Below are 11776 nucleotides of genomic sequence, written 5' to 3'. Positions count from 1 at the left end.
CAGATGTAGGAATTTTTGTACTTTTTCGACTCAGAATCACGAGCTCTGTCAATTCCGCACGAGAAAAAATATCCTACATTTTTATTTCCACTGAGTTACAATTTCTCATACAACTACTAGTTTGATCGTAACTCTGAGAAAAGCAAAAAAATGTATGGAAATTTTGGGACATTTTTGTCTCCTGTTAGAATCGAAAGAGCTCCTGAGTAGAAAAAGTGTAAAAAAATCCAAAAATAAAAAAAGTGAAATAAAAATATGCCCTAGTAGTGTTTATACCTACAGAAATCAAATAAGTGCGAGACACTTTATCAGGTACAGTTACCGGCAATAACATCGTACAAAAAGAACGCTGCATAAATATCTGACATTCTTTTATGGGTTTAGAAATAAGATTTGTTCAGATATTTTAGCGGTCTATTCGTAAAATGTTACTAGCTGTAGTTTTAATAATTCCTGAAATATAGACAGGTCAATAGACATTTGGAACTTAACGCAAATAATAAATGAAGCTAAAAAAAATAAAGTTGTTACTTTTTAATATCCGAGAACACTAACTTAAGTTTTGGTAACATTCCCTTTTTCTGGTGCCGGTAACCCTGGCTTCGGATCATCTCCCGTGACGAACTCCACTAGTTCTTCAAAGCCATCCTTAGCCGTCTTCCCTTTTCCCTCATTCATCATGATATCCCTCAACGCTAACGTACTGAGCATGTTATCATCTTCGTTCCCATCATTGCTTTGTAAGATCCTATCGTGTATTAGATTTGATAAGTTAATATCATCCATCTCTGTATCGTCCATGTCAGTGGCGTTTTGGGGTTCATAGAGGGACTCTGTGAAACTCCTGCGCATGGCCTGGGCTTCACTCAGCTTTCTTTTGGCCAGTTCTATGAAACTTGGCGACTTCAAGGTTTCCCGGAGCCAATTCTTGATGCGGTTCTTCTTGTCTTCGACGCGAGCCTTAAATCTGGAAGTTCGAGGAAATTCATAAAAGTAAAGAATCATTTTCACCGATAGGTTTCTTATATTTTACTATGTCTCATTTGTTGGTCACTCCTGAAGTCCTGAGTTTGTGTTACAACCTACCTACAAAAACTAAATTTTAATGATTATTAGTTAGATTGTGAAGCAGATGTATTATTTGATTTGATTTTGAGTCAGCCAAGCTGTAAATATGAATAGGTTAACTGCCGGCCCAGCCGAGATAACAATCGTTGAGGCTAGACGCCGATCAAAACGCAGTCTGGCTCTGTCGCGCAAATAAAGAAGTATAAGAATGAAGTATAAGATAGAAATAGCATTTGGTTACATACTGTGTAGTGTTTGCACGGCTGAAATAATAGAGTATTTATCAAGGTACCTTCGTAAATCCTGCTCCCTGCTCCCTCTCCCTAGCTTTCCTGATCTTCTCCTGTAGCTCAGGGACGTTTTCACACTCGTTGTCCGAGATGGTCTTCTCAACCCACCAGGTCGTACCACGACCACTGTTTACTGCTGCAAGAGAGAACCCCTAGGAGAACGCTGTCACTAGCTAGTCTTCCGAAGAAATTTGATAGATACCTTTGTAAATCCAGACCCTTCTTTCTAAGTCGTGTAATCTTCACGATATCTCCAATATCCTGTTGTCCTCATAATGCTTATATAGGATATGATTCCTTGGAGGATACTGTCACAAAAAGCTGGTCTTCCAAAGAAAGTTACAACCATATTCCAAATAAAGGCAGACTATTAGTTACCTTTGTAAATCCTGCTCGCGCTCTCTAGCCTTCCTGATCTTCTCCTGCAGCTCAGGGACGTTTTCACACTCGTTGTCCGAGATGGTCTTCTCAACCCACCAGGTCATCTCGGACACGCGGCTGTACACGCCGGGGGAGTGCGGGTCCCCGCACTGTTTGCCGCCGAAGGAGACAATGCCGAGGAGGACGCCATCACGGACGGCTGGACCGCCGGAGTCGTGCTGTGGATGTAAGTAGTATGGGATAAGAGATTTTAACACATTTTATAAAAATAAAAAAATGCAAAGGATTCATTAGGAGGTGCAAGCACACATTGCTCGCCCTTAGAGTTGGTCAAAGGCCTTCAGAGATAACATACACTAGAGAAATTTCGACGGGTACCACGGCTGTCGAGGCGTTGTAGCGGTCCAACACGCCAGCCGCGGGAGACCCCGGGTTCGTTTCCCGGCTTCGCCACCAGTGGGCTTGATCACTTTTTCTTTAGTGTATGGTAATGGTATTTATTTCAGTTTAATAAGATTTTCCAAAGTTCAAAAGACAGTCAAAAATAGGTGTAGTTTAAACAAATATTTTGGGTCGTAATTGAAAGTCCTAGTATTGTAAAAGTTAAATAGGTAGTATGTAATTTTATCTGTTGTAGGTAATAAATAATTATGTACCTACACAACTACGAGCTAATGCCGCAAAAATATCAGACAAGATTTTATTTATAGTGGCATAAGAGCGTGTCGCATAAATAAATAAATATTATAGGACATTCTTACACAGATTGACTGAGGCCCACGGTAAGCTCAAGAAGGCTTGTGTTGTGGGTACTCAGACAACGATATATATAATATATAAATACTTATATACATAGAAAAACATCCATGACTCAGGAACAAATATCTGTGCTCGTCACACAAATAAATGCCCTTACCGGGATTCGAACCCGGAACCGCGGCGCAGCAGGCATATTTTTGCAGACTGAGGATTTTGGAGGGTTGGTAATAGCCACATATGTGGTCACAGATACACATACTTTGCAGGCATCGCTTTCTCCTGTCGCACAGAGTATAACGAGGGGTTACTTGTGAAACTCGATAAATCGAGATAATTTTGTCCTTGAAATATCAACATTGTGGACATTACAAATAGTTCGAATTTCAAAAACCAGTTTGCTCAACTTATCGGATTTCACCAGTAAACCCTCGATAAGCGGTAAGCGGTCGTACACTGGGTGACATTACATCAGAGACACACATACGTTACAAGCGTCTTTTCCCCCAGTGGCGTAGCCAGCACACATCATGCGAGGGGTGATGTAGAAACGGTAGGCGGTCTGGCACTGGGACAGCCGCATCGCCGGGACGGGGACGAAGCGGAGGCGATCCGGGATGTGACCGGATCCTGTCTCCTGGAATTAAAAGAAATAAATAACGCAGGTTCGTATTTTATATTACCATAAAAATTACCCAGAACTAAATTGCATATGTTACGGACAACATTACTTACATGAGTACTCCCCCATCCAGTGACAATAAGTATATCCCCAGGTTTGATCAGGTATTCTTTGGAGGGTAGGTTGAGCACAGCAATATTGCGTCCGATGGGCATGGGCCGGTCCAGGCGGATCAGGGCGAAGTCGAAGTCAGCGTTGCCAGGGACATATTTGGGTGGGAAGAACGCCTGAAATGGCAATAAAGTTTTTGTCCATCATTAGCCACGACATTTTAGCTGATGATTGTTGCAGTGATTTTATTGTGTGGTTTCGGTACATCGTCTTTGGTGGCTTAGTAGTCCGATGGCAGCCCGACACCTTTTGTCACATTTGAGGAGGAGCTCTGGAACGGAGCCTTTTCTGCTTAAGGCTGTCGAGCCAGGCTTTGTCGTGCTCCGTCACATATACATACATACATATAATCACGCCTGTATCCCATAAAGGGGGTAGGCAGAGCACATGAACTACTCAGTTTCAGTGCCACTCTTGGCAAAAAGGGGTTGAAAGAAATCCAAATTGTGACCTTGCAGTGACAGGTTGCCAGCCTCTCGCCTATGCCACAATTTAACCCATATCCCACAGTCGATTTCTAAGACACCCACAGGAAGAAAGGGGGTGGTGAAATTCTTCAACCGTCACCACACGGTCTCACCCCGTCGGATAAGTCACGGCGCCATTCAGGTCACATGATAGCGCGTGTCTCCCAACTGTCTAGGTTTACTACAAGATTGCATATCCGGTTTACAGGAATCTTTGAAACTTAACATTGGGCGGAAACTTAACATAAGGAATTGCTGCCTTGCACGTACCTTGTTGACTCTGGCTTGGTATCCTCCCCTATTGTGGAACGAGCTCCCGGCTCGCACTATGAACGAAGCCAGTTTCTTCTTATCATTGTCATGTGCTCTGTAAATAAAATATCGTTAGAATGCGACCAATCTTGACTTATTCACATTCATAACACTAACATCTTCTCATTTTAAGCACATTACCCATCAGATTCAAAGAGATAAAGCCGACGGCACACAGCCACACATACATAATTCTTAATAGAGAACAAAAAGTAGTTAGGGGGTAATGACATTCTTCGTAAGTTCGTACTGAGCGAAACGGATTTGTCGCGCGCTAGAAATTGACAGAGACACGAATCGTTTTAATTCGTGAATTAGATGTGAACATGCTGATGCACGTTTTCTTCCACTCCACGACATATCGGCATCGCTGGACCCTGAGCTCTCTGTGGTGGAAGGTACTCACCACGACCCGAAGCAGTGACCAGATATGACCACGTTGAAAGGGTTCATGCTGATAGTGTAATACTACATGATTGCGGGAAGACCAAGGACATACTCAATCTTTCTGTAAACTTGGTGGAAGGTTCTCACGACTCGAAGCAGTGACCAGATATGACCACGTTGAAAGGGTTCCTGCTGATGGTGTAATGCTACATGATTGCGGGAAGACCAAGGACATACTCAAGCTTTCTGTAAACTTGGTGGAAGGTTCTCACGACTCGAAGCAGTGACCAGATATGACCACGTTGAAATGATTCATGCTGATGGTGTAATGCTACGTGATTGCGGGAAGACCAAGGAAACTCAAGCTTTCTGTAAACTTGGTGGAAGGTACTCACGACTCGAAGCAGTGGCCGGCCGTCAGCACCCACTGCTCTTGTAAGAGTACTTGCTGATGCTGGTGTAAGGCTACATGATTGCGTACCAAGGACATACTCAGGCTTCCTGTAAACTTGGTGGAAGGTACTCACGACTCGAAGCAGTGACCAGATATGGCCACGTTGAAAGCGTTCATGCTGATAAGCTACATGATTACGGGAAGACCATGGGCATACTCAGGCTATCTGTAAATTTGGTGGAAGGTACTTGCGACTCGAAGCAGTGTCCAGATATGACCACGTTGAAAGGGTTCATGCTAATGGTGTAATGCTACATGATTGCGGGAAGAACAAGGAACTTGGTGGAAGGTACTTGCGACTCGAATCAGTGTCCAGATATGACCACGTTGAAAGGATTCATGCTGATGGTGTAATGCTACATGATTGCGGGAAGCAGTGTCCAGATATGACCACGTTGCAAGGGTTCATGCTGATGGTGTAATGCTACATGATTGCGGGAAGAACAAGGAACTTGGTGGAAGGTACTCACGACTCGAAGCAGTGGCCGGCCGTCAGCACCCACTGCTCGTCGATAATGGAGCCGCCGCACCAGTGGCGGCCGTTGCGCGAGATGGCCACGTTGTAGGGGTACATGCTGATGCTGGTCTCCATCCCCCCCACGATGCGGCGCACGGCGAACGCACGGAACACCCAGGACATGCCGCCATCGCCTGAGGCTGGGGCTTCTGGAAATATGTTATCAAGTGGAGAAATTTTTGTACAGGGAATAAAGTGAAAAATTTCGTTCTACCAGGGCTAGCACATTATTGGCGTGAGGATAGCCTACCAGCCTTATTCCAATTTCACCAAAATTACATTAAAAATTGATACTGAGAATTCCGTGCCTATTTCTGGGTCGATAAATAACATTGTTACTCGGTGTCAATATTTCCTCGTTGAACAAGCAATGAACGGCGAAGTGTCGATGTCGGGCGACAGTTGGCGAAATTGTAAATTGATTGCATGTTAGTTTTAAGTAATTTAGCTATAAGTAAATTAAAATAAAATGTTATTGTTTCTTGAATAAAGAACTATCAATAACCAACTACCCGCGGCCTGATCTGATAGACGGAGTTTTTTTTTTACTTTTGTCTTTCTTTACCTTCATCTTTCTTCTCGGCAGCAACTTTGAACCTCGTAGCCGTCTGGTCGCTCCTGAACCTGTAGTTCTCTTCCAGCATAGACTTGATCTGGTCATCTTCAGTGCTATCCCGGCTGCCCAGTCTTAGAGCTGGCTCCTCGCGCGTCTCATTCCCTGGTACCTGGAAAATGTTTTATTGAACTTCCAATTCGACTTCCAACAGATATAAACGTTTGACGCAACGCTTAGTGTTGCCACTTCCAACTGACAGCATTATACTTTTTTTTTTTGTAATTTTATGGCCTGGTATCTAAGACCTTTAAGCCAACAGCATTATACGTTTGACGCTCAGAGTTGCCAACTCGAATTTTGAAAAAATGCTAGGCTGATTCCAGGAATGTGTCAATTGGACAGTGTTATGGAATAGGTAAGCGATCAAGCGACAGTTAGTTGAAATCGAGAAATCGAGAAAAAGAGATGAGCTACAAAGATTTGAAATTTGAATCAGTTATTGTAAGTTCATTTATAAAGCAAAAAAGTTAATTTTGAGATTGAACCTATAAAAGTGTTCATAATTTAAATAAATAATAGTATTTTATGCAACAGGCGTTTAAAGGAGGTCAAAAAAGACGAGTGGCGTGAGTAACAATTTGAGGCGAAGCCGAAAATTGTTATTGAGACGCCACGAGTATTTTTTGACTCAGTTAAACACCGTTGCATACAATACTTTTTCTACGACCATGCACTTAGTTTTTAATAGTTTTCTTGAATAAATTTCGTGAAATTCACACTGTTTCCTGTATTTTGACTCAAAGGTTTGTACTGTCAGCTCGGCTGCGCAAAGCCTTTCCGCGCACGCCCGCAGTGTCGTTATAAGGCGTTGCCATGGTTATAGAGCCAAACAATGCGTTTTCAGTTTTTTCGATACTGCGCGCATGCGCGGAAAGCCGGCGGACGCTGGCTTTGGGGAATAGACCTTTATGTAGGGTTTTAAAGATCTGTGCACGACCCTGTAAATGACGAATAACAGTTCGGGAGTAGAAAAAAAAAATAACACCATAACCTATTCAAGTTTCGAAGTTATTAACGTTTTTCCGCTTGATTCTTTATTGAACTAATACTGCGATGAGGTTAATTTATTTCGCCGTAGCGTACTATGAGACATATTTTGTTGCTTGATTCTTTAATGCAAATTGCTAGAGGTAAAGTGAATACTGGAATAAAATAAAATTTCATATATTTGAGTAAATAGGTATATTGTAAATAAATCAACAACAATTGTTTTCCTCCACATAATCCGTCTAACAATTTAGTTTTGTTCTGCAATCAACTTTTTTAATAAATGTCAAAAAAATCAGCATAAATGGCAAAATTGGCGTTGTAACTAATAATAATTCATTAGTACTAGCCAGGATTACACACAAGATATTATGATATAACAAATCCGCTTAATACTTAGTTCTCATTAATCGAAATATCCTGCAATTTCAAATATTATGTAACAACGAATAATAAATCATCAAAACTTTAAACCAAAACGAATTAATAATATCTTTATGGCGTTCAACTCCATTTTGCGATTTAGAATATACGCTTATTATAATTTGTAAAAGTAAATTTGGCGTTCAATTCGTTTTTACGTAACGACTTAGTACACAGGGCCATACAAATTTTAACGTGTCGCTTGATTCTACCCCTTAAAATAATGTAAGCATGATTTTTCAACAAAGAAATAGTCAATACTGTAGATTATATTATATTATATACATTTATATCCGAACTGCATTCATAACTTTTGGCGCTTAGTTCGCTATTCCATAACACCGTCCAATTTTTGAAGTGAAACTCTTGAACTTGTACGTATTTTGTGAGCTTAATTTATGTTTTTTTTTTTTTCAATACTACCAAGTTTCACTTTTTGCGCGAGGAGGGACTCCATCACTTCACACACTATTTTTGATTATTTAATCTTGTCGTCTTCAGTGCTATCCTGGCTGCCAAGTCTTAGAGATGGCATTACCTCCGGAGCACCCAACATTTCAAAGAACACTCCTGACTAATTCAGCTTTCAAACAAAGAAAACAAAATCTAAATCGGTTCATCCGTTCGAAAGCTACGATGCCACAGATAGATACACTCAAAGACAGACAGACTGACAGACAGACAAGTCAAACTTATAACAGCCCGTAGTTTTTGCGTCCGGGGTTAAAAACCGAGGAAGAGGATGGACTGTGTAAGACACGACATAAAACGAAAGCAAGTTAATGATAAGACTGATAACATGACAGGTGATAGAGATGGAAGGAAGAGGAAGACATGCTGGACCGACCCCTGAACTGGAATAAGGGCAAGAGGATGATGATGGTTTCTCAGAACAGATCTTTGTATGTCTATATAGTTTCAGACTTCCCCAGGTATAAAAACCATAGAAAAAGTCCAGGATACAAACCGCTCCTCAAATCAGTGTTTTCATCATACAAATTGGTATTTGTCTTACAAGGGGGTAAAGTTATTATTGTTTAACTGCACGTGCTACTGTCGATAGACGAGCTAAGATTCTAATGCTGAAACTGAACCACGAGCGCGGAGGGTCGAAAAAAGACATATTGATCGTTGTGAGTGTCTGAAGCCACGAAAGTCAAACAAATTTTCACTACCTACATTTAAAAATTAAAACACCAAACTAAATCCTAATTTCATTAACATTTATGATTCAAAATTGTCATTCAAAGGTCAGTTGTACCAGCCAGTTTAGGACACCGAGTTAAAATTTGTATAAAAAAAAGGATGAATAGATACAATGCTACTTTCTCGACCGTTTTTGAAGAATCAAAAGAGGTATGGTGAAAAGAATGGATGGATGTACCTTGGGTGAAATGTACTCAAGAAACACTCCCTTCCTTCCTTCAACACTGAATGAAATTCCGAAAAATAGCAAAAATATTAATACTAAGTTTGTAACCATGATTGAGAGGGCATGGTAAAACATGAATTACGTCGTAGATAGATTTAATTAAAAATTAATGAATTATGATGTTGCGCACAGTTTTATGGGTATTCTTGAATTTTATGAGATTCAGGCAGTATTGGTTTTACTATGGGTGGCGTAGCATTTGTTTTCGCTAGAAGAATTCAATATATTATTTTCCTAAAATAGGTAAATTTAATGTTTCCTACTCAGAAACATGAGCTCATTCGATCCTACTTGGAGAGAAAAGTGTCCCAAATATAATTTTTCACCACACCAACTGGTAAAGGCTTATTTTGCTATTCGAAAACAGATAGCAAAATTGCATTTTATCCACAAGAGTGCAAAGTAATTTCATACAGATTTTAACTGGTTTGACGACTGGTCTGGCTCAGTCGGTAGTGACCCTGCCTGCTAAGCCGCGGTCCTGGTTCGAATCCCGGTAAGGGCATTTATTTGTGTGATGAACACAGATATTTGTTTCCGAGTCATGGATGTTTTCTATGTATATAAGTATGTATTTATCTATTTAAGTATGTATATCGTCGCTTAGCACCCATAGTACAAGCTTTGCTTAGTTTGGGGCTAAGATGATCTGTTTAAGGTGTCCCCAATATTTATTTTTATTTATTTATTTATAACTTGATGTCTTAAGCTGGCTGGTAGAATTTACTTATAAATGATGGTTTTGAATCATAAATATTGAAAAAAAATTATGCATTTGATTTAATTTGATGTTTTATAGTTAGTATTTTGTTCGTGTTGGTGTGGTGAAAAACAGGGTCGGTAAAATAAAATACAATACAATTTATTAGGTACAAAATGTATTTAGAAATCCTATCACAATAATTTTATTTTTATTTTGACTGATAATCCATCAAATTTCGCAATCCACGCCATCTATCAAAACATCAGTGAAGTAGTGTCACTGATGTTTTGATAGCCACTGCTGTACGCCACATGGCAAACGCAGTGAACTTTCCGACTGTGCTTCGCATTACCGCTACCTGTTACAAGATGTCGCTATCAATCCCAACCTTTATAATGTAGCCATTTCTATTGCGTTATTCATTTCTTGTGCGTTTTCACATTATCCGATCCGATATCGGATGTAGGACCAATATCCCAAACATACAAAATTTCATTAAATTTTATTTAAGTCTCCATTTTATAATTGTATAAATATAAACGTTGAGTGTATATATGCCATACGATAAATAAATAAATCCCAAACATGAAAGGATATCGGATCGGATTGACGATCGGTCTGGCGCAGTCGGTAGTGACTCTGCCTGCTCAGCTGCGCCGCGGTCCCGGGTTCGAATCCCGGTAAGGGCATTTATTTGTGTGATGAGCACAGATATTTGTTCCTGAGTCATGGATGTTTTCTATGTATATAAGTATTTATATATATATCGTTGTCTAAGTACCCACAAGGCCTTCTTGAGCTTACCGTGGGCCTCAGTCAATCTGTGTAAGAATGTCTTATAATATTTATTTATTTTATAATATGAAAACGCTCTTACTTTGCTTTTGATTTAAATAAAACAAAGTGAAGAGTGTTATCATACATATTTATATCATACAGATAAAAATATATATAGTATTATTTTAGAAAAAAGATAATTTTGAGACTGTAGGTATTTCCACGGGCAACTAATGTAATTTAATACTTATAGAGCCCGACCAGAAATATATGACTACATTCACTACATTGACTACGCGCCATATTGCGGAATTTCTAATACCATACACTAACACATACCACCATACAGTAACTACATAATATCATACTATTTTCTTCATACTAAACTGAACTGACACCATACTTATATACATCAGAATAAGAGCACCCTCCTGACAATAGTCATAATTACATTTCTGGTCTGGGTACTAACCGAATGGCACAAACGTTCGCGAAATGCTCACGAAACCGTGGCGTCACAGAGCCAGACTACCTTTCGCGACGTTTCGTTTTCGTTTCGCGTCGCAGAAATGCCATTCGGATACGGCACCTGGTTTTAATATCATTGGGTCATCTTCAGATATTTCGTATTCGCCTAGATGTGACTGTGGCGCCGAATCGCAAACTGTTCAACACATAGTTCAGGAGTGCCCCCTCAGAGCCTACCCAGGAAGTCCCGACGACCTGATCTCACTCACTCCTGACGCAGCTCAATGGCTGAGAACCTTGGACATCAATTTGTGACATACTTTTTATGATATAAAATACTGTATACCTGTGAACCTATCTATGCCATACGATTAAATAAATCTTCAGATATGTACCTCAAACAGGTTACATTGGTTTTGTTCCTATGGCCGCTTCCAGTTTTTATCATCAGATCAGCTCCATGTCATCATAATATTGCATCGTCATCGTCAGATTTACACGTGTATGCAATTTTTTGCGTTATCGGATCAAGTGGAGTGGGTCAAGTTTAACTATTGACCCGTACATCCATACTAATATGTGAGTGTGTTTAGTAAAACGTCCCACTTTGTCGGTTACCATTAAGGCGAGATTTACTTGTATATTTATATGAATAAACTGACAAAGCGGCTTTATAGCAATCGACAAAGTGGGACGTTTCTCCGTGCACACTCACATATACTAATACTAATACTATACTAATACTAATTACTATTACTAATTACTAATAATATTACAAATGGAAAAGTGTGTGTGTCTGTTTGTTTGTCCGTCTTTCACGGCATAACAAAGCGACGAATTGACGTGATTTTATAAGTGGAGATAGTTGAAGGGGTGGAGAGTGACATAGGCTATTTTTTGTCTCTTTCTAACGCGAGCAAAGCCGCGGGAAAAAGCTAGTACAAA

The 11776-nt window shown here is 40.0% G+C and overlaps 1 protein-coding gene across 1 annotated transcript; it reads right to left on the bottom strand.

Moving 5' to 3' along the window:
* Window positions 1-519: 519 nt before the first annotated feature.
* On the bottom strand, window positions 520-8950 carry LOC125237997 (coagulation factor X-like). The gene is made up of 8 exons (XM_048145265.1): window positions 8836-8950; window positions 5991-6150; window positions 5379-5574; window positions 4026-4122; window positions 3231-3404; window positions 2983-3132; window positions 1737-1957; window positions 520-967 (listed from the first exon to the last, which is right to left on the bottom strand). The coding sequence occupies exons 1-8, from the start codon at window positions 8932-8934 to the stop codon at window positions 556-558; spliced, it is 1509 nt and encodes a 502-aa protein (XP_048001222.1). The 5' UTR covers window positions 8935-8950; the 3' UTR covers window positions 520-555.
* Between the last annotated feature and the right edge of the window lie 2826 nt (window positions 8951-11776).

The sequence above is a fragment of the Leguminivora glycinivorella genome, chromosome 22, assembly GCF_023078275.1.
Source record: "Leguminivora glycinivorella isolate SPB_JAAS2020 chromosome 22, LegGlyc_1.1, whole genome shotgun sequence".
Classification (NCBI taxonomy): Eukaryota; Metazoa; Arthropoda; class Insecta; order Lepidoptera; family Tortricidae; genus Leguminivora; species Leguminivora glycinivorella.
The sequence above is the reverse complement of the archived record's forward strand: the minus strand, read 5'-3'. Positions and strand labels throughout refer to the sequence as shown.

What these genes read in the sequence shown, in the direction of transcription:
- LOC125237997 (XM_048145265.1), bottom strand. Translation starts at nt 8,934, where the DNA reads ATGGTTACAAACTTAGTATTAATATTTTTGCTATTTTTCGGAATTTCA. An exon ending in ACCAAGCCAGAGTCAACAAG is followed by an intron (nt 3,405 to 4,025) that starts GTACGTGCAAGG and finishes TTGCCATTTCAG; the next exon opens with GCGTTCTTCCCACCCAAATA. An exon ending in CGCGAGCAGGATTTACAAAG is followed by an intron (nt 968 to 1,736) that starts GTAACTAATAGT and finishes TCGAACTTCCAG; the next exon opens with ATTTAAGGCTCGCGTCGAAG.